General features: G+C 37.2%; 1 protein-coding gene across 1 annotated transcript in view; it reads right to left on the bottom strand.

The window, feature by feature from the left end:
- The window catches only part of LAMC1 (laminin subunit gamma 1), a 137,702-nt gene extending 117,732 nt beyond the window's left edge, over positions 1-19,970 (bottom strand). Inside the window, 1 exon segment of the mRNA XM_074308550.1 lies at positions 19,440-19,970. Coding sequence (XP_074164651.1) covers positions 19,440-19,833 — 394 coding nt within the window. The 5' untranslated portion in view covers positions 19,834-19,970.
- Positions 19,971-21,872: the final 1,902 nt, after the last annotated feature.

The following is a 21,872-nucleotide window of genomic DNA, read 5'->3' as shown; positions in this document are numbered from 1 at the left end:
CCAGAATCTCTGCAAACTGCAAATGTCCAGAATCAAAAAAACCTACCATGCTGCTTTCCTCTCAAGTTTGAGGTGTAACACTAATACACAGCCTTTCTTTAACCATCATTTGTTCCTCTGGCAAGCTTACCTTGTGCTTCCCTGAGACTTCCTGTTCAACTAACCACACACTTGGGTGTTAGAAGTCTTTAAATGCCATGAGTTGTTTCCCATAAAAGGGACTTAAGGAAGTGACCAAGTCATTGAACATACAATGGTGAATGAGTAAAAACAGATGTGTGTTAGCAAGAGGGATAAAAAGCCAGCAGGGATCTAGGCATTGCTGTGAATTTCAAAGACAAGGTCTATTTAGTCAGGCATGGTTTAAAGGCTGCTAATACACAGTATAAGTTTTTTTCTTTATAGTATTATCATTATACATCTGCACATTTATCTTTTGTAGCTTTATTAAGACTTTATTAAAATGATTTCATCTATTTAATGACCTCTGTTTGCTCCTAATCATTCCTGACAAAAGTTCTACCTTTCCAACAATATCCCCTTGATATTGTAACTCCTTGGGAACTCAAAAGTTGTCTCCCCACTTCTCCTATAGCAATATCAGTACCACTATTTCAAAGTCCGATTCTTTTTGTACAGCAAAACAACTGTTTGGACATGTATACATATATTGTATTTATCCTTTAACATATGTAGCATGTAACAATCTGCCATCTTGGGGAGGGGGTGGGGGGAAGGAGGGAAAAAATTGGAACAAAAGGCTTGGAAATTGTCAATGCTGTAAAATTACCCATGCATATATATCTTATAAATGAAAAGCTATAAAAATAAAAAATAAATAGCAGTACCAGCTCATATGACTTTATCTTCTATTCATATGATAAAAAATTTCCCCCCAGCTTAAATAGGGACTTCCCACGGGCCATGAGTACATGAATACAGAAACAGGAAAACATAAATACATGCACATATAGAGATCCATCATCAAAAATTTTTCTGTGTTTTCCAAACATCCTTATATTATGTCAAAAGCCATAAGTAGCCCTATTTGGTGATATCTAGAACCACCTAGAACCACTCATTATTAGCACCATAAACCAGGAGAGGATAGATGTTCTTCTTAAATGAACAAATTAAGAAGGAAAACTACATTCCTCACCCAATGTTCATACAATTACATAAGCCAGCAATTACCAGGAGCCCTATTAGGTAGCTCATTTCTTGGTTTTGTATATTAAGTTTCTGTAAAAGCTATAAACAAACTATTTTGAGTTTCTAAGCAATACTGAATAAACAAAAGCTCATATCAGCTGCTTTGCAGATGTTCAAAAAAGTTTTGATATTTTGTTGCAAAGGAAAATGCATACAAGTTACAACTGTATTGCCTAACCCAAGAATTGATCTGAGTGAGATTTTCTGACAAAACCTAAACTCTCCATAAGGGTGCTCTACCAGAAACTTATTCCCATAAAATATAATCCTTTTTCTATGGAAAGGCTGTCACAAAATCAAGATAAATAAAATAAGCCATTTTCTTTTACATTTAACTTTTCCCCTTTATAAACAAGGGAAAAGTCACTATGACTATGGCTTTGGAAAAACTAAGTACTGCTTGGAGAAAAGCAGCCAAACCAGGGAAAATTATTTAACAAATACAAAAATTAAAGGAATGTTTCTGTAAAAAAAAAATCACTAAATTAAATAAAATTAAATTAAATAAATTCCTTTTAAACCCCAATCCTATTTCAAAAAATAACTTACTGGCCAGATACTGAATCTAAGTCTAATGAGGATAAATTTTAAAATCCTCATGAAAGCTATAGTCACACACATAACCTTCCTAATTTTTCACAAAAATATGGGGGATCCTAAATATTTGATAATAATTGCAAGATTTCAAATAATAGCTCTGTAAGAAATGACCAGCAAGAGGAATACAGAGAGGCTTGGACAGACTTAAATCAACTGATGCTGAGTGAAATGAGCAGAACCAGAAGATCACTATACACTTCAACAACAATACTTTATGAGGATGTATTCTGATGGAAGTGGAAATCTTCAACATAAAGAAGATCCAACTCACTTCCAGTTGATCAATGATGGACAGAAACAACTACACCCAGAGAAGGAACACTGGGAAGCGAATGTAAATTGTTAGCACTACTGTCTATCTACCCAGGTTACTTATACCTTCGGAAGCTAATAATTAATGTGCAACAAGAAAATGGTATTTACACACATGTATTGTATCTAGGTTATATTGTAACACATGTAAAAGGTATGGGATTACCTGCCATCAAGGGGAGGGAGTGGAGGGAGGGGATAATTTGGAAAAATGAATTTAAAAAAAAAAAAAGATTTCAAATAATACATGAGTGAAAATGAGCGTGTATTTAGTGCTTTCAGGTTTGCAAAGCATTTTATATATTTTTTTTTCTCCTCATAACAACTCTGTTAGTTTGGTGCAATAGTCCCTATTTTACAGATAAGAAAAATGAGGCTGAAAAAAGTAAAATAACTTTCCCAGAGTCACACAGCCAGTAAGTGTCTGGAACAGGATCTTAACTTAGCTCCAACCACTGTCAATAAGAAAAAAAAAATAATAAAATAAGGAAGTTATCTCATGTGCTAACTCTTTTCACACATGCTTCTTATCTTAAGACCCAATTGCACTATCTGCTATTTCCCTAAATTTTCTACTGCAGGTGGCTACTTTATACTCTATGCCTGGAATGAACTCCCTCCACTAACTCCAACTTCTCAACAACAAATCTCTGCGGATTAAAACTCTTCTCTTCTTGAGCATCCATCTCTAATGCAATCTTCTCCTAACCAGAAGTGATATCTCTCTCTCTCTCTCTCTTTCTCTCTCTCTCTCTCTCTCTCTCTCTCTCTCTCTCTCTCTCTCTCTCTCTCTCTCTCTCTCTCTCTCTCTCTCTCTCTCTCTCTCTCAACAAACTTTGTACCTCTTTTAAGAACTTAATTTATATATTACTTGTACACTTTTCTTATATCTCCCACCAAGACTGAGATTTTCTGAGTCTCAGCTTCCCTAAATACGGATAATACCCTTAAAGGACCATTGTGAGAATCAAATAGAATTTATGTACACTAATTTGTAAACCTTAAAACATTACATAAATAACAAGCATTATTCATCTTTATATAGATGATGCCTAATGCTGTAGAACCTCAGGAACTTAAATTTTTAATTTTGGAAAAACAGAATGCTAATGAAATGAGACTTTATTAAAATTAAATTACTATTCCCTTATAGCCACTAATTCTTTCACAGTCCTAGGTAAAAGCATCAATTACAATTCTTTTGTTCTCTTTTGAGAAAGCCAAAGAAAAAGTTCTAAGAAAATCAATATAGGTTTCTATAACCAGTGTTTCAGACACAAACTTTTTATACAGATACCCAGTGATCAGCACTCCTTTTTCAACTGTGTGTACTCCTGTCCTACATTCTCATCCTTCTCCACAAAATGAAGGAAAGGAAAATAAGTCCATAGATTCGAAAGGAAAAAAAATTACCCTAGGGAGTGAGAAAATAACAGCATATATCAAATGTATGTGCAATATGCATATAGCTTATCTGTTTAAAAGAAGTTCGTTGACTCTTATACTGTCGGACATACAATAAGCTAATTCAGGTCTTGTAATAGTCTGTTGAAAAGAAGCTAATGGGAGAAAGGGAAAATGATACAAAGAAAAAAAAAAAAAACAATCAACAGTCCTTGAGTCTTATTTCCTAATTTTAGAAAAGGTAAGGAAAAAGATATATATATTTGATTACTAGTAAGACAAGGTGGAGAAGAAAGAAAAAACTAATAATTAAATTTTAGCAATGAGAACTATAAACTTTTCATCAAAAAAATAACTAATGATTTTAAAATACACAAAATGTAGCTGAATATTAACTGGATATAAAGGAGTCAGATCTTCTATTGTCTTTTCTTTGCTTGTCAGTTCTATGGGGTTTATATACATAATAAGGCTACCACTATTTTTCATGATTTTTTAGTTTGAACAGTAGAAATGGGGGGGAATAAAACTAGAAGGGCAGTGCTAGTACAAGTCTTTGGGGATCATAATGGTAGATCTTTTATTCACTTATTTGTTGCTCTCTCCTCTTCTTTTCTTTCCTGCTCCCCACTTTTATTCCAGTTAGAAAAGTAGCATCAAACTGCCTGAAACTGTTTTAAGAATTGGAATTAACTTGCAATAAAGGGTTAACTAAATAGATCCTGGGGCACTAGAGTACAGTAGTTATCTTTACACTAGAGTTAAAGTAGTTATCTTTAGCGATGTCAGATAAAAGGCAGAAACTGAACTAGACTGCAATTCTAACGGTCAGGAAGGAGTCTTGAATAAGTTAGGAAGAAGATAAGGTAACATTTCCTAAATGGCTAAAATAAAAGCATTGAGTACCCTTCAGGAAATGGGTTACAGTAACACCTTTACCTATTAACATATTAACAAATCCCAAAGTTTTAAACTACAGTACAAGGAACTCCTTGAAAATTCCTTTAAAAAGAAACTAATTGCTTGAAATTTCTTCTATCCACAGATTCATACTCCATCTAGCCTGGCCAACTTATAGTTTCTCACACACAACATATTATCTCCTGTCACTATGCTTTTACAAAGTCTGTCTACATATATGGACTGGACTACCACCTCACTACCACCTCTTAGTAAATCTCCAGTTTCCTTCAAGGCTGGCTCAAATGCTTTCTATTTACAAAAATAATATCCTGATTCTCCAATCCACCCCACCCCCCAGACTTAATTCCTTCTCCTACCTACCTTAAAATTACCACATATTTATTTTGTATATATTTATGTGTCGTTTCCCTCAATAGAATTAGAACATAAGTTTCTTAAAAGAAAAGGTTGTTTCATTCTTGTTCAAGCCCCAGCACAAATTAGGTGCCATGAAAATGCCTTATTGATCTATTTGTTAATTCTTCTAAAACCAGCTGAATAATCAACCCAAGATGTGTTTTCTGGCTAATCTCAATCCATGCTATTTAATCTTCATTATTTTATAAAGTTCTTACTACATGACCTTTCTAAGACTGTATAGTAATTAAATTTAGAGGAGATCATTTTACCTTCCAAAATATATTGTAAGTTCCTGAAGGGTAAGGAATAAAGGTACAACTTTTATCTTCAATAGAAAAGCTCATAAGATCATCAGAAAAAAGCAATACAAGGACACTCTCAAGGTTTCTTTTAAGAACTTTAGAACTGATTTTATGACACGGGAAACACGGGCACAGGACCGCCCAGCATGGCATGTCCTCGTCACAGAAGATGCTGTGCTCTAGAAGCAAAGCAGAATTTTACTAGCCCAAAAGAAATGTGAGATGTGCAAAGTTAGAGAAGTTGCCCCAAATGTTCATAGGGACTATTTGTGTTTGACCTGCAGCAAAGCAGTCCAAACTCCCAATAATCTGATCAGCCACAGTCACACTATAATTTGACTCTTAACACTGTGATGTCATTTTGGTACTCTTCGAGAACAAAGGACAACAACCATCTACAACAGCATATACTATGAGGCTTTTTGTCCATAAAATTATATACAAATTCTTGAAGAACTTTTCACACCAGCTGTCCAATTACCTAACCAAAGACTTTTGTCCACCATTTTTATTATCACTACAAGCCAAGACAATAAGGAACATGTAATGTGGGATGAAAGGAAATCCTAAAAGCATCTTGTTGGACATGAAATAAAGTTTAACAAAGTTGAATTGGGGGAAAAAAACTCTTTGGAGTAAAACTTCACAATTTTTTTATAGTTTTTATTTACCAGATATATGCATGAATAATTTTACAGCATTGACAATTGCCAAACCTTTTGTTCCAATTTGTCCCCTCCTTCCTCCCCACCCCCTCCCCCAGATGGCAGGTTGGCCAATACATATTAAATATGTCAAAGTATAAAGTAAATACAATTTATGTACACATGTCCAAACAGTTATTTTGCTGTACAAAAAGAATCGGACTTTGAAATAGTGTACAATTAGCCTGTGAACGAAATAAAAAATGCAGGTGGACAAAAATTGAGGGATTGGGAATTCTATGTAGTGGTTCATAGTCATCTCCCAGAGTTCTTTTGCTGGGTGTTCATGCTGGTTCAGTTCATTATTGCTCTATTGGAACTGATTTGGTTCATCTCATTGTTGAAGATGTCCACGTCCATCAGAATTGATCATCATACAGTATCATTGTTGAAGTATATAATGATCTCTTGGTCCTGCTCATTTCACTCAGCATCAGTTCATGTAAGTCTCTCCAAGCCTTTCTAAAATCATCCTGCTGGTCATTTCTTACACAACAATAATATTCCATAATATTCATATCCTACAATCTATTCAGCCATTCTCCAATTGATGTGCATCCACTTAGTTTCCAGTTTCTGGCCACTACAAAGAGGATTGCCACAAACATTTTGGCACATATGGGCCTCTTTCCCTTCTTTAAGATCTCTTTGGGATATAAGCCCAGTAATAACACTGCTGGGTCAAAGGGTATGCACAGTTTGATAACTTTTTGAGTATAGTTCCAAATTGCTCTCCAGAATAGTTGGATGTATTCACAATTCCACCAACAATGTGTCAGTGTCCCTGTTTTCCCACATCCCCTCTAACATTGCACATTATCTTTCCCTGTCATTCTAGCCAATCTGACAAGTGTGTAGTGGTATCTCAGAGTTGTCTTAATTTGCATTTTTCTGATTAATAATGACTTGGAGCATCTTTTCATATGGCTAGAAATAGTTTCAATTTCTTCATCTGAGAATTGTCTGTTCTTATCCTTTGACCATTTATCAATTGGAGAATGGCTTGATTTCTTATAAATTAAAGTCAATTCTCTATATATTTTGGAAATGAGGCCGCTTTAGTTTTGTTTGTACAAAAACTTTTCAATTTGATATAATTAAAATTTTCTATTTTGACCTCTAGTTCTTCTTTGGACATAAATTCATTCCTCTTCCACAGGTCTGAGAGGTAAACTGTCCTATGTTCCTCTAATTTATTTATAATCTCATTCTTTATGCCTACGTCATGAACCCATCTTGATCTTATCTTGGTATACGGTATTAAGTGTGGGTCAATGTCTAGTTTCTGCCATACTAATTTCCAACTTTCCCAGCAATTTTTGTCAAACATTGAATTCTTATCCCAAAAGCTGGGGTCTTTGGGTTTTGTCAAACACTAGATTATTAAAGTTATTGATTAATTTGTCCTTTGAACTTAACCTATTCTACTGATATACTATATACTAGTCTATTTCTTAGCCAATACCAAATGGTTTTGGTAACCGCTGCTTTATAATATAATTTTAGATATGGTACAGCTAGGCCACCTTCATTTGATTTTTTTTTTTAATTAATTCCCTTGAAATTCTTGACCTTTTGTTTCTCCATATGAACTTTGTTGTTATTTTTTCTAGGTCATTAAAATAAAAACTTCACAATTAAAGCTGTGCCTACCTCCAAAATGTCTAAGAACAACTATTATTTAGCAAAGCTCACTAAACAGTTCCATCTCTTCAAAATAATCATCCTATATCTCTTTTTCCTTCCACAGCCAAAGTCCTAGGGGGCGAAAAAAGTCTACATTTATCTCCATTTCCCCCTCACTTCACTTTTCTATCCTTTGATATCTGATTTCCAATTTCTTGAATCAAATCAAACTACTCTTTCAAAAATTACCAATGATCCCTTACTTGCCATATCTGATCATGAAATAACCCAAACACCTTGCAATAAACTCCAGTAGCTTCCTATCATTTCCTATTGTTGCCAGGATCATATACAAAATGTTCTGTTTGGCATTCAAAGTCCCCTCCTGTCTTTCCATTCTTCCTACATTTCCAAATAGATATTCTTAATCTTAATTCTTAATATTCTTAAATCCAGTGTTACTGGTCTATTTATCCTGTCTGTAGCTTGCTTTGCATATGTTTGCACATTGTCTCTCCCATTAAATTATAAGTTCCTTGAGGAAAGGAATAGTTTTTTCCCATCTTTTTGTTTCCCCAGCTTTCAACATGATGCCTAGAACATAGTAGACACTTAATAAATGTTGTCTGACTGATGGGGAAACTCAGATCATAGAGAGAATTGAAGCTATTATAGTAGTCAAAGTGAGAGGTAATAAGTTTGTGAACTAGATGAGTTTGTGAATAAAAAGAATGGAGATTCTCTCCATTCAAGGAAGAAATGGTATGAAGGTATGATAAGACTTGACAAATGATTGGTTATGGGAGGTGGAGAAAAGTGAAGAGTCTTAAATAATTGAAGTTATGAATCTGAGGTGAGTGAAAGACAGAAATAAGGGAGTTAAGAAGAGCATTGATTCTGGAGAGAAATTTGAAACTGTGCCCAAAGGACAATCAAACTGTGTGTATACCCTTTAATTCAGCATCACCACTGCTAGCTCTTTTTATGGTGGCTAAGATTAAAAATTGAAGGAATATTCATCAATTGGAGAATGACTGAACAAGTTGTGGTGTCTAAATGTAATAGAACACTATTGTTTTATAAGAAATGATGAGCAACTCTTCTCAGAACCCCCCAAAAAAAGGAAATTGAGGGGATGCCCAATAATTGGGGAATGGCTGAATAAACTGTGGTATGTAATTATGGTAGGATATTATTGTTTTGTGGGAAATGATGAGCAGGATCCTTTCAAAAAAACAAAAACAAAAACCTGGAAAGTCCTCCATGAACTCAAGCAAAGTGAAATATACTGTATACAAAGTAATAGCAATATTCTGGGATAATCAGCTATTCTCAGTGGTACAATGATCCACAACTAGCCTGAAGAATTTATGATAAAAAAATCATATCCATACTCAGAGGAAGAACCAATTGTGTCTAAATGCAGATTAAAGAACACTGTCCCCTTCCCTCTCTCTCCTTCTCCCTTCATCTCCCTCTTTCTCCTTCATTCTCTCTTTCTCTTCTCTCCTCTTTCTCCTTCACTCTCTCTCTTCTTTTCTCTCCTCTTTCTCTCTCTCCTCTCTCTCTCCTTCTTTCTTTGTCTCTCTCTGTCTCTGTCTCTGTCTCTCTGCTCTTTCCTTATTTTTCTTCAAGGTTTTTTTTAGGATGGGAGATGTATGTTTTCTTTCATAATATGACTGTAATGGAAATGTTTTGTATAACTTCACATGTGGTTTCTTAATGGGGACTGGGGGTGGGGATAGGGGAAAGAATCTGGGACTCAAAAGTTTTAAAAACAAATGTAAAAAAATTGTTTTAAATGTAACAGAAAATATTAAATTAATCAAGAAATGATGAACAGATTGATTTCAAAAAAGCCTGGAAAGATTTTTATGAATTGATGCAAAGTGAAGTGAGCCAAACTGGGAGAACATTGTACACAGTATTATGAGAGGATCAACTATGACTGACTTAGCTCTTCTCAACAATACAATAACCAAAAAATTTTAAAAAGACTCATGATAGAAAATGCCATCCATATCCAGCAAGCAATTTATTATAGGGATACTTTGCCTCAGGAAAGAGACTAGGAATGAATATATAACTCTGGGTATCATCAGTATAGAGATGGCAATTGAAACCAAGGGAGCCTCGATAACTAAGAATGTGTGGGGATGGAGAGCTAGATATCTGTGATTGTAAGAAAATAGAAGAAATGTAAAAGAAGATGTGGAAGGAATGAGAAAGGAATAAGACTAATGTAAGAATTCCAGCAAAAGCTTGACTGGATGCCCTGCTATAGGGCCAAGTCACTAAAAACCTTGGAAGATATATTACTTTCCACAGAGTGAAGAGAAGAAATACCTGGAAAGCAGAATTTTCTGCTACCATGGCAGTTTCTAAATCTTTCTGTAGAGGAGAGAAGAGAGAAGAAGAAAGAAAGGGAGGGGGAGACAGAGACAGAAACACACACACACACAGAGAAGGTACAACAGCTGAAGGCTGAATTTAGAAAACTGTCCCTAAGACTCCTACTACTGGAAATTAAGGGAATAACATCACCTGAAGAAAGTCTAAACAAATTATGTTATATGAAATGTTATGCAATAATATTGTGCTATGAGATAAACAAGAGGAACTGTTTCAGATAAAAACCTGGTAAGATTTATATGAATTGATAGAAAATAATTGAGTTGAACATAGAGAACAATTTATACAATACAACATAATAAATAAAAACTAATCAATCCAATGACCTAGCACCATTCCAAAGGACCAATGAAGAACAGAGCTATCTACCTCAATGATTGACAGGTAATGAATTTAAGATACAGAATGATGCATATATTTTCAGACATACTCAATAAAAGTATATTGTATACAAGGGTTTTATTTTCATTTCAATAGAATTGGGAGGGGCAGCTAGGTGATGCAGTAGATAGAGGACTAGCCTTGAATTCAAGAGGACCTGAGTTCAAATCTGGTCTCAGACACTTAACACTTCCTAGCTATGTGACCCTGGGCAAGTCACTTAACCCCAGCCTCAAAAAAAAAAAAAAAAAATCAATAGAATTGGGAAAGAAAGTTGGAGAAAATGTGGGAGGAGCATGGAAATGCTGGACTTATTTATAGCTTGGTTAAATTCAGAATAAAAAAACTCCTATGTTTTCTTTAAAACTCATTTCAAGGTTTACTTTCTATATTAAGTCTGTTCTAATCCCCTACCTGCTAGTGTCTTCCCCGAAAAAATTACATTTTACTTTTCACATATTTATGGCATCTCTTCCTACTCCAAAAAAAAAAAAAAAAAAAAAAAAAAAAAAAAAAAGACTATACTCATCTTGAGGGCAAGTACAATTTTATTTTTGTCTTTATATTCCCAGTATATAATACCTTCTAATAAATGTTAGTTGACTGACTAATGAACAAAATAATTGTCTGGAAAGCATCTTCCATAGTTTAAGAGAAAAAAATATTTTGGCTTTAACCACAGAGTTTAATGACAAGTCATATAAAAGCCACAATTTTGACCAGAACACATACCAAACAGAAACAATCTCAAAGAATCCCATGAATGTGCACCGAAACCACAGAGAAACCTGTTATTTTACCACTTCAAACTACAGTTATCAACCAAAGCCATAACCTGCTTAAAAGGAAGGCAAAAAGACCAGCTATGGTCTCAGCACAACTTCCTACATAGGATATATAATGGTCTGCCTGAGCTAGCTAACTCTCAACAATATATTGGTGCTTACTTTAATTCTTTTCCATAACTTTTCTCCAGGTACATTCTTAAAACACCAGTCAGTAGGGAGCTAGAGAAGAGAATATGGTATAAAGGAAAGAATACTAGATTGAAGGAAAAGCAGGAGATCTAATTTATAGCAGGAGTCCTATCATTAACTTGCCCCACAATTTTGGGCAAATCACTTAAATTCTTTAAGTTTTCCTCATCAGTAATAATAGTAAGCGGCTGGATTAGATGACTTTGATAGCTAACTGTGAATCCCAGGTTTCCTCTTCTGATGCAATACTACATAGAAAACAGAGAAAACTCAAAAATGGTATAAGATTTCTAAAAGCAAACTCTAAAATGTACTGATCACTTAAACTCAGTCAACTTCTCTTTTCAATCACAATCAACAAGTATTTATTAAGCATTTACTATATGCCAAGCATTATGCACATACAAAAAAAAATCCTAAATTCACAATGAGGATTATAAATAAATATAAAAATATATAACAAAGCATAAAGTTCATACACACCAAGCAGGTAACTACAAGGTAGTTTGGGAGGGAAAACACAAGCAGTTGGAGAGGAAGAAGTTAGCCAAGCAAGGCTTCAGGCAAAAAAATGATGCCTGAGTTCAATCTTTAAAACACTGTGTGAAGTGGAGATAAGGAGGGAAAATGTTATAAGCATGGGGGAGGGGTCAGAATAAAAAGCAACAAGCCAAGAGATGGACTGTCACCTGTGATGAACAGACTGAAAGCCCAATTAGACTAGAATGCTGAGTGGCAAGAGGCAGAATATTGTCCAATGAAGCTGGAAAGGTAGGTTGGGGCAAGATTGTAAAAAGCAATCAACAAAAGTTTTTATTTTAGAATAGAAAGTCACTATATTAAGTGCAATAACAACAAAAAAGCCACTAGAATTGGTTGCGCAAGGGAGTCAAATCTGCACTTAAGGAAAATGATTTGTTAACAGTGAATACCTTAGGTGGAACTAGGGAGACTTGAGACAAGGAGACCAATGAGAAGACTATTGCAATAATATGAGCAACAGTTAATGAAGACCTGAATTATGGTAGTAGTTGTATAAGTAGAGAGGAGTCAATATTCTGAAAGTAAAAATGGCAAGACTTGCATTGGGGAAATGAGGGAACATAGAGATAAGGATAATGCCAAGATTAGTAACCTGAGACATTAGAAAAATGGTGATGTCTTCAAGGATGAAAGGGGGAAAGATAATGAGGTTTTAGATGTCTACTGAATATCCATTTTAAAATGACAAATAAGCAGTTGGTGACACTGATGCTCTTAGGAGAGACTATGAGAGCAATCTGCATAGAGATGACAGATAGATAATTAAAATTCTGAAAGCTAATGATACTAAGAAAGAGTATATAAGAGAAGAGAACAAATATAGAACCTTGGGGAATATCCACTGCTAGCCAGTGTGATCAAGATGATGAACCAAAAAAGTAGACATACTGAGAACCAGCAGTCAGACAGATGGAAGACAAGATAGGAGAGAATAAAATTTCAAAAACTCAGAGAAATACTCTATAGAGGAGAGGGTAGCCAAAGTGCCAAATATAGGAGAAAAGCCAAGAAGAATTAGGACTAAGAAGAGGTCATCTGATTTTGCAACTCTGAAGAGAGAAATTGAGTAGAGTGATGAGGTCAAAAGCCACATTGCAAAAGATGGAGAAATGAGATAATTATAAATAGAGGTGGTGAGCTTATACAATATTTTCAAGGAGTAAATGATTTGTAAATAGTTGACTTACTTTTTCTACATTTCTTTCTCCTACCTTTCCAGCCCTAACCAAAATTTCACCTTATAACTTTTTCAACTTTCCCTCCCCCCAGTCCCCAAATCAAAAAGATGATTAAGTTCTTGTAACTGATAGCAAGTAGAGATAAATTTATCCATACTACACAAAGTAAAGCATTGCTAATACAAAGAACATTTACCAAATTATTTTCTGCGTAAAAAAGAAATGTTAAAATTCATCTCTGGGAAAATTAATGCAGAAAACAGAACATGTCCACAGACCCTACTGTGGGGAAGACAAGTTGATGACAGAAAGCATCCTGTGAATTGTCTTGTCACCTCCACAGTCAGCAAATGAGTACCCAATTTCCCATGTGATTCCCACACTATAGAGAATTCTTAATCAAGTATATTACAAAGTTATACTTGCATTTCCTTTCACATAATGAAGAACAAGTTTCACTAACTTGGATTCAAAGTTTTCCTCATACTACAAAAGCAGAAGTATCAAGCATAATGTCCACAACATTCCTAAGCAAAGACCAAACAAGATTAAAATGTAACTAGGAAATATTTAATAAAATAAATAAAAATGCAATAAAACAGAATGTTAATATGTAGTTTTCTAAGTCAACATGTGACCAGGGTTTTCTGTATAGTTTTGATGGTCCCCATTTCTGAGTGTGAAAACACTCATTTTAAAACACATTTAAAAAGAAAACAAAACCAAGGGAAAATTATAAACTTAGAAACAAGGAAGTCTATCACTGTTTAAAGTTTTAAGAGAAAAAAATTAAAATTTTCAGATTTATTTCCCTTTGTTGCCATTATATCACCTCCTTTCTACCCACAGAGATACTGGAGCTCCTCTAAGAAAAAGATAGTCTGCTTTATTTTGTTTTGTGAATATGTAACTTGGAACACAAGACTGACTGTGCCCCTGGTTATTTTAGTCTGGCTCCATGGCAGATCCTACTCAAAGAAAAGCAGACGAAGTTAGTGTCACACTATAGTCTGGTACAACACTAAAAGAATTCAGAGACAATCCTATAAATGATTTCTCTGGTCACTTCTACTAATTTAGCAGCTGTCAAATTTAGCCCAAAATGAGCAAATATCTAATTTTATCATCTACAAGGATTATAGAAAGGAAAGAAAAATAGTAGAAAGCTTGAACTTGATCAGAGTTGGAATCCAGACTTTGCCAATTTAACACTTATCTTTCTTGGCCTCAGTTTCCTCACCAGCAAAATAAGATAAGGAAAGGATCAAGGTTAAATGGAGCTAGATCAGAAAGGAGTCGAAAAGGCCATTTAAACCACAACCCGGATTTACAGAAGAAGAAACTTGGGCCCACACATATAGTTATAACCATTAGAATAAGGATCTAAACTCAATACCTCAAGCCAAATCTTCATCCAATTCTAAATCTATTATCCAATGGCATCCGACCAAAGAAGTAGGTTTTTTTTAGTATATTACTGCAAATGAGAGGTAAAGTAACAAAAATCATACAAATATCACTTAGAAATAGTTACTCCAAAAGAGGATCACAGAATTAGAATGGAAGGGACCCTCTAAGAAAGAGAGGTTCCTTGACATGTCCAAGGTATGCTTAAAGACAATAAATCATCTTTTAATCTTCTCTAGAAAATATTTTTAAAAGTGAAAACATCTCTTAGCTTTGGCACTTTCCCCCTAAAATTAAAATTAGGTAGTTCAAGAGTATCTATTAGACACATCTAAATAGAGTGAGCAAAGGAAAGACTTGTCTAATGAATCAGGAAACATCAAGTGGAAATATCTTATTCAAGCACTATAAAATCTAAAGTACTTCTTTCAGAACATTAAAACTTCTTATCTGTGATGAAATTTAAAATAAGTTAATACTCTAGACTTCCATTAAATCCTAACTATAAACAAAATAAAAGCAATATCATTTACAATACATAATTAAAGCAACATTGTCCTGTTAAGTGTCTATTTCAAGAATCGAGCATATGAATGAACTATAAAACTAAAATTTTGTAATGTCCATTTTTAAGGAAAAATAGTCTCAAATCTTACATCAAGATTTAAGGGTATTGAGCAGAAGAATGATTTTTTTGCTAAAAAAGGTTTACTAATTATGACTAATAAGAGTAACAATTGCAATTTATATTCAATCTAGACATTATAGATGGTTGAATCTCAGAAAAATTTAAGTGAAAGATAATACTAATAACAAAGCATTTAATTCAATAATATGATAAATAAGAACCACATAGAAACTTTAAAAGCGAAAACCAAATGTCCAAAAGTCTGGCTCTACAGTCTTTTAATTAGCCTGGGACTAAAATTCAAATCTGTTGCAAAAAATAAATAAATAAAGATTATTTTAACTGAGTATTAATTTAGAAAATGGCTATTGCAAATAGTAAAAGAAGACATATTATTATGTCTTCTGATTATTGTCTGTAATTATTAATCAGATTATTAAATCTGTAAACTCCTCAAGGACAGGAATCCGTGACAATTTCCTGCAAAGACACTACATACACATACATGTAAAGAGACCTCAAATATTTAATGAATTTTGAATGTAGAATAATGCAGCTATTTGGAGATGAAGGGGTGCTATGCTAACCCATGAAAAATAAAATGCTTGGCTCTATACCCACCCACCCAGCTCCCATGACTCTCTGACTTAGAAAAATGAGGAAATTTAATGAAAACTGATAAATCAAAAAGAGAAGGAATCTTAAAACAGCTTTATATAACTACACTGAACTGGTTGCCATTGAAGAAGCTGATCTCTTTACTCCTGTTGAAACCTGCAAAATGTAAATCAAGCCTTTGTGAGACTAACAAAAATAGAGTTTCCCTCAGGGCTCTACAAATACCTCAGTGAAGTTACTGAAATGCTGGGCAAGTCATTCTGAAACCAAGATTGATTCCAAAAGACTTCTTGAAAAATCATATTTCTTCAACAATTAAACATTTTTTGAACCAAATACAGAATAAGTCATTGTTACATATCAATCATTCCAATTAAAACTCAGAGACATTCAGATGTAGCTAAAAATACCTCATCTCCTTACCATGTTTAATAGGTATCTACAAAGCATTTTGATCTACTTTTAATGTTAGCTGTAACATTTTTTCCTAATCTTCAGATGTCAGTTCTACACTGTAGCACCATCTCTCAAAACTTTCATCTTAAAAAGGAGACTCACTTTTCATTATTTTTAGAATTCTCTCAAAGATCATGACCCCTTATCCCAAGTATTCATCCAGGAACTATTACATTAACAAATAGGGCTATTTTATAATAGAAAATCTCCAGGAATATATCTATCAATTATCTTTCTGATAAGGGTTAAAAAAGAGAGAGAGAAATCATACTTTTCTTACAGGTAGAAATTAAATTAAAAAATAAAAAAAGAATCCTATGAAAAGAATAGTATCTGCCTGAGAGTTCTAATATCTAGTAGTTAAGAAAGTGCAGTGCTGGCTCCCACAGTAATGGTAGCTAATTATATCCAACAATACACAGCTCTATGGATTACTGTATAAGGCATTTAAGATAGGCTCCTCAGATTCAACTGTTGATTTTCTGGCTTTCATACAACAGGTGGTGATAAATATGACAATAACATAATTAGGACTTGCTTTCCTTGGGGAAACATTGTATCATTCTAAGAAAAAAAGGCACCAGTTCAAATAGCTTTGTAATGAGTGGCCACCAAGACACCAATTTTGCTCACTTCAAAGTTGTCCATTCAATGTTTAATAAGTCTCAGTTGGAACACTAGAAAAATAAGTTTTCAGGATCTAGAAGGATTCAGATTTGTATGTTTTCAAAAAAGAGTACATTTGTCTGAAGGTACAGAACATTTAATAATTGCATAGTCAAATAATCATGTAACCTGAATTCATAAGGTATATCAAATGCTCTTAAAATCAACATGAAAGCTGGCATCTGAAGCTCTATCAATTTAATAAAATCTAATGTCCATTTCATTTGCAATTTCTTATTTTACTTTTTTAATTCCCAAAGGAGTCTCAAAAAGTTAATATTAGAATTCATACTTTCAATGCAAATTCTAATAAACTAATTTTAAAACACAATACCTATACATCCCCATTAAAAAAAAAAAAAAAAAAAAACCCTTTTGGTCAGTCTCTCAGTCAATAAACATTGAATACCTACTATGTGACTATCAGTACTATGCTGATCATACATTGTAAATGCTTAATAAATACAATTTTTCCCTTTTCACCCCACAATTTCCTTCCCACCAAAAAAACCCCACATCCTAAGCATATTTTAAACACTAAAGTATAACAATTTTCCATTAGAAAAGCAAGGAGTATTAAAAGGAGAGTGGTCCAGGGGTCAGACTTGACAGTCTAATCTGATAGTAGGATTTTTGACTCCTTGTCTAGTGATTTTTTACATTCTTACCCTACTAATATATCTCTTACATCCTAATTCTAAACTTCTCCCATTTTTAAAACTAGTTTCCAAGATAGCTTTTCCCCTATAATTTACTCAACATAGATGTTTAGGATTAAATGTTTTCACAAATCAATCAGCAAAATAATAATTATGAACATGGAGACATTTCATGAATGAAAATTCACAATTAAGCAATTAGGATCTTAAATTCATATACACAAAGACTACATTTAACAATATTTAAAACTGTACTGACTTTTGTAATGCCCTCAAGAATGAAAAATCTTAGTCAAAGGTATGCCAAAAATTATATTAAGAGTTAAGTAAGCATTATGTTATATTAACAATCTAAAAGGTTAACCAACTTTTGATCAAACTCCAAGTAGTCATTTAACAGCTGAACAATTATCTTCTCTACCCAACCTTTTAAGTAATCAACAGGTAATGAAGCAATCAACAGAATAACTGAAGTTCTGTCTGAATGAAAAACCTTAGTCTACATAAATCCTAACATAAGAAACCCAAATCTGCTAATGTATATAGGCCCATTTTCACTTCAGCAAAATATTTCAAGTCGAAAAGGCATTCCAACAAAGAACTTCATAAATGTGGTCCTTTTCATAAGAGGACAATATATTTCTCAATTCAGGAATGGACAAGCTGAGATTTATATTTGTTATTGAAAACAACCCTACAATTTCCTTAAGCTAAAATTTAAAATAAAAATGACATTTTTAAAGAATACTGAAACATGCTTTTGTGCTAAAGTCAAGTATGCCACTGGGAGGAAAAAAACTAATCAATATTAATAATATAAACGACAAGTGTAAGAGTTCTTCCCTAGACTACTCAAAAAGCACCTGTTCAAAGTTATCTATTCATACATAGTTTTAGATGTTTCTGGTGCATTTCAAAAAGTTCTTCCTCCATCTCTGAAATTATATCTTAGATTTCTTTTTCTTTTGTGAATATTATTATCAGAAGAAATTTCGATTTCCTCAAAACTCAAAACGATTTATTTTCAAAGAGATAAATTCTATTCCCCTCACAAAACGAGAGTTAATTACAATTTGTTAGTTGTACTTTTAAAAGGGGGGGAGGGGGGAGGCAGCACTTCCTGTATTCCGGATACTTTCCCTTAGAATCTCGGTGCTCAGGAAAGCAGAGAGTACCAAAGCAAGTACATTAATGAAAGAAGGGAACAGAAAAATCAAGGGCAAAAGTGGCATTCCTCTACCGAACTTCCATTTCGAAACACCCCATCTATAAATATCAGCTTTATAGATTTAGACTGCCTAGGAATAACAGCAAGACTAGGTCAGGGGAGTGTTTGTTCTCTGGAATTTCATTAAGTGGCAGATATGATGCAACCAGGTCTGTGATCCTAAAGGACTTCGGATTCTAGATACTTGTAACCGATGCTTGTAACTACTGTTACCGATTACTCTTTCGCTCACATCTTTTACAAATTCAGAGAAATATTTTGGATACATCAGCAGAAAACTTTCCCACCCTCCTCCCCTTGCAGGGTTCATCCATCCCTTTGCTGATTGCCAACGAATTATTTAAATCCATTTCTACATTTACTTGGAATCGAAGCAAGGGAAAACGCATCAATTCCAACGGGCACAGACCTTTTGTCTCCCCCGTAGGAAGAATAGCATTACAGCGGTTTTGTGGTCCTTACTTAAGGCTCAAAAGCATAAAGGGACAATCACTTAATTTGATTTTGTGTTCCGCGGAGCACAGACGGAGGAGGAGGGGGCTGGGACAAGGCACTGCTCCTCCCCGCTCCCCCCAGTCCCTAAGCGAAGACCCCTTTAGGGTCTTCGGAGACAAGAAGACCTTCCCCCGCTAAGGAAGGACGGGGACTTCGGGGTGAGGCAGGCGCCCCCGGGCCGGGCCGGCCGAAGTCCCCCTGGGCTGGAAGGGGCGGAGGAAGAACCCGAGGCGGAGCCCTCGGAAGGGAGGCGCCCTTCCCGGCGGGCGCGGGCGCGGGCTCCGGCCAGGCCGGCCCGGACGGCTTACCCAGGTGCAGGGTGAGGTTGATGGTGCTGGGGTACTGCACCCCGGCCAGCATGGTCTGGCTCTGCCACCAGGTGGTGTCGGCCTGGTTGTTGTAGTCGGTCAGGTAGGCGGCCCCGTGCGCCAGGTGGGGCTGCCCGGCGTCGCACAGGTGACACGACTTGGTGACCCCGGTCACCCCGGTCTGCACGCAGTACTCCTCGGGCGGAGCGCCGCACGTGTTGGTGGCCACCACGGTCACATTGAAGGCGGCGTTGACGAACTCGGGCATGCAGCGCTGCGGCCGCCCGCCCTCGTCCGCGCACTCGTCCATGGCCGCCGCAGCCCAACCCGCCAGCAGCGCGGCGGCCAGCAGCGGGGCCAGCGCGGCCAGGGGCCTCGGCGGGCTCCCGCGCATCGTGCTCCGCGCGGCTCGCTCCGGAGGGAGCCCGAGATCGGGCGAGGTAGGCGGCGGCGAGGCGATCTGGGAAGCGGCGAGGCTGGCGCGGGGAGAGCTGCGTCCGGTGCGCCTGCCTCTGCGAGAGCTCCGCGGCTCGCTCTAACCACCCCCTCCTCGGGCCGCCGCCGCCGCCCCCCTCCTCCTCCTCCTCCTCCTCTTCCCTCCCTCCCCTCCGCTCTGCCCCCCGCCCCCCGGGCTGGGACGGCCGTCCCACACCCTAGCCCACACCCCCGCCCGCCTCCGGCCCGGACTTCCTCGCGCGTGCCCGCGCGCGCGCCCCCAGCACCCAAAAAGATGCTCGGCCAGGAGGGAACGGTCGCCCGAGAGCCCTTCAGCTGGGGCCGGCGGCGGCCCTCGGGCTCCTCCTGCGCCCTCCGCGCCCCTGGCGGCCGCGTCGGGGGAAGGGGGCGGGCTCGAAAGCGTCCAGTGCCCCGATGTACGCGCGCGTGATCGGAGCGAGGGGGGCGAGCATGAGAAGAGGAGGGGCTGCGAGGGTCGGCGGGGCAGGGTGGAGTGAAGAGGGGAGGGGGAAGGGACGCGCAGGGAGGATGGGAGGGTCGGCCCTCGCTGGGCATGCTGGGAGGGAAGGGAAAGTTGGGAAGAGGGAGTAAAGGCAAGTTAGGGGCCGGCTTGGATCCGGGCTGCAGAGGAGTCTCCTCGGGGCCCGGGAAATCTCGGGCCTTTCTGAGGCCGTAATTCCCTAAATGGGGTGGTGGGAAACCAACTGAGGATGGAGAAAGGGAGGGTCCTGGCGGACCGGAGACAGGGTAATTCTTTCTGCTCAACGCGGAGCTTCCAGCAATCCCTTTTCCCCCGACCCCGTCTTTCTACCCCTGCCCAACGGTACTCCACCCAGCCAAATGGGGTGTCAGCACCCGCACACTTCCCTCCTCCCCCTGGGATCGTTTCCCCCAAATCGGGGAAGGGGCTTGTCATTAACCTTCCACCTACTTGATATGGTCCCAGCCAAACCGAAGGGGGCTTCACCTTCCGCGTGACTGTTACAACCAAATGTGGAGGGGGGAGTTGTCACCAGCCTTCCACCCACCTGGGACTGCCCCAGCCGAACGTAAGGGTGTCACTAGTCAGTCCCCCAACCCCTTCTCCCTCTTCGATCTTGGGCGATTCCTGCCAAATCCAGGGGTGGAGGTCGTGGGTCGAGAGTCACCACCCCCACAGTCTTTCCGAGGAGGGGGATGCGTCGGGACATGGGATGGGCAGAAATGGTTTCCCAGAGACTCGGGACCTTGCAGCTGCATCCCAATACTTTTTGAGCCGTGATTTCCTGTCCCGGAGTTAAAGTGTAATTTCAATCATTTTACCAGTGGCTAGGAAGGAAGTGAAAAGGCTGGGAATGGAATTAACTTTTTTCCCCAGGGTACATCAAACCAACTGCAAAATTATTCCACTGTGTTGTTTGTGTTCTCTTTCTTGCCTTTAAAGACTCGAAATTATCTAGATCCCGACATCCTCCTCTTTAGGCCTGCTGAGTCACAAAATATTCCCTATGCCAGAATGACTCAGTTCTTGGACTCGATGCCAAAAGACCATGAGTTCTAGTCCCAGACCAGAATTTGGGCCCGTTTCCAATGCTGATGTTGCAAGGGAAAGGTTAGAGCCCAAAGTTTTAAGTATACCTTGCTTTAAACTAGGATGTTAAAACTTTGTGGGAAAAATGTTACATTTATGTAACTTTGAAAGTACACAGCTCTTTCTTGTAGTTTCATTTGATCCTCAGCGATTCTGAAATGTTTTCTAGATACCTAGACCAAGCAGCAAGATTTTGATTTCTTATCTATCTATATACATGTACATATATGGATATAGCTAGATATGACATATAATGATGAAACAAAATGTATATTCATTTGTGTCAATAGTGGATATTTGGTAGAGGAGTCTGAAGTAGGTAAATATTATACAAAGTTTTTAAAAAATTGATTTTGGTAGTTCCTTACATGAATTATATCAAAAATATTTCTTAGGGTGGATAGCAA

The sequence above is a fragment of the Sminthopsis crassicaudata genome, chromosome 4 (assembly GCF_048593235.1).
Source record: "Sminthopsis crassicaudata isolate SCR6 chromosome 4, ASM4859323v1, whole genome shotgun sequence".
Lineage (NCBI taxonomy): Eukaryota > Metazoa > Chordata > Mammalia > Dasyuromorphia > Dasyuridae > Sminthopsis > Sminthopsis crassicaudata.
This window is presented reverse-complemented; position numbering and strand designations above follow the sequence as displayed.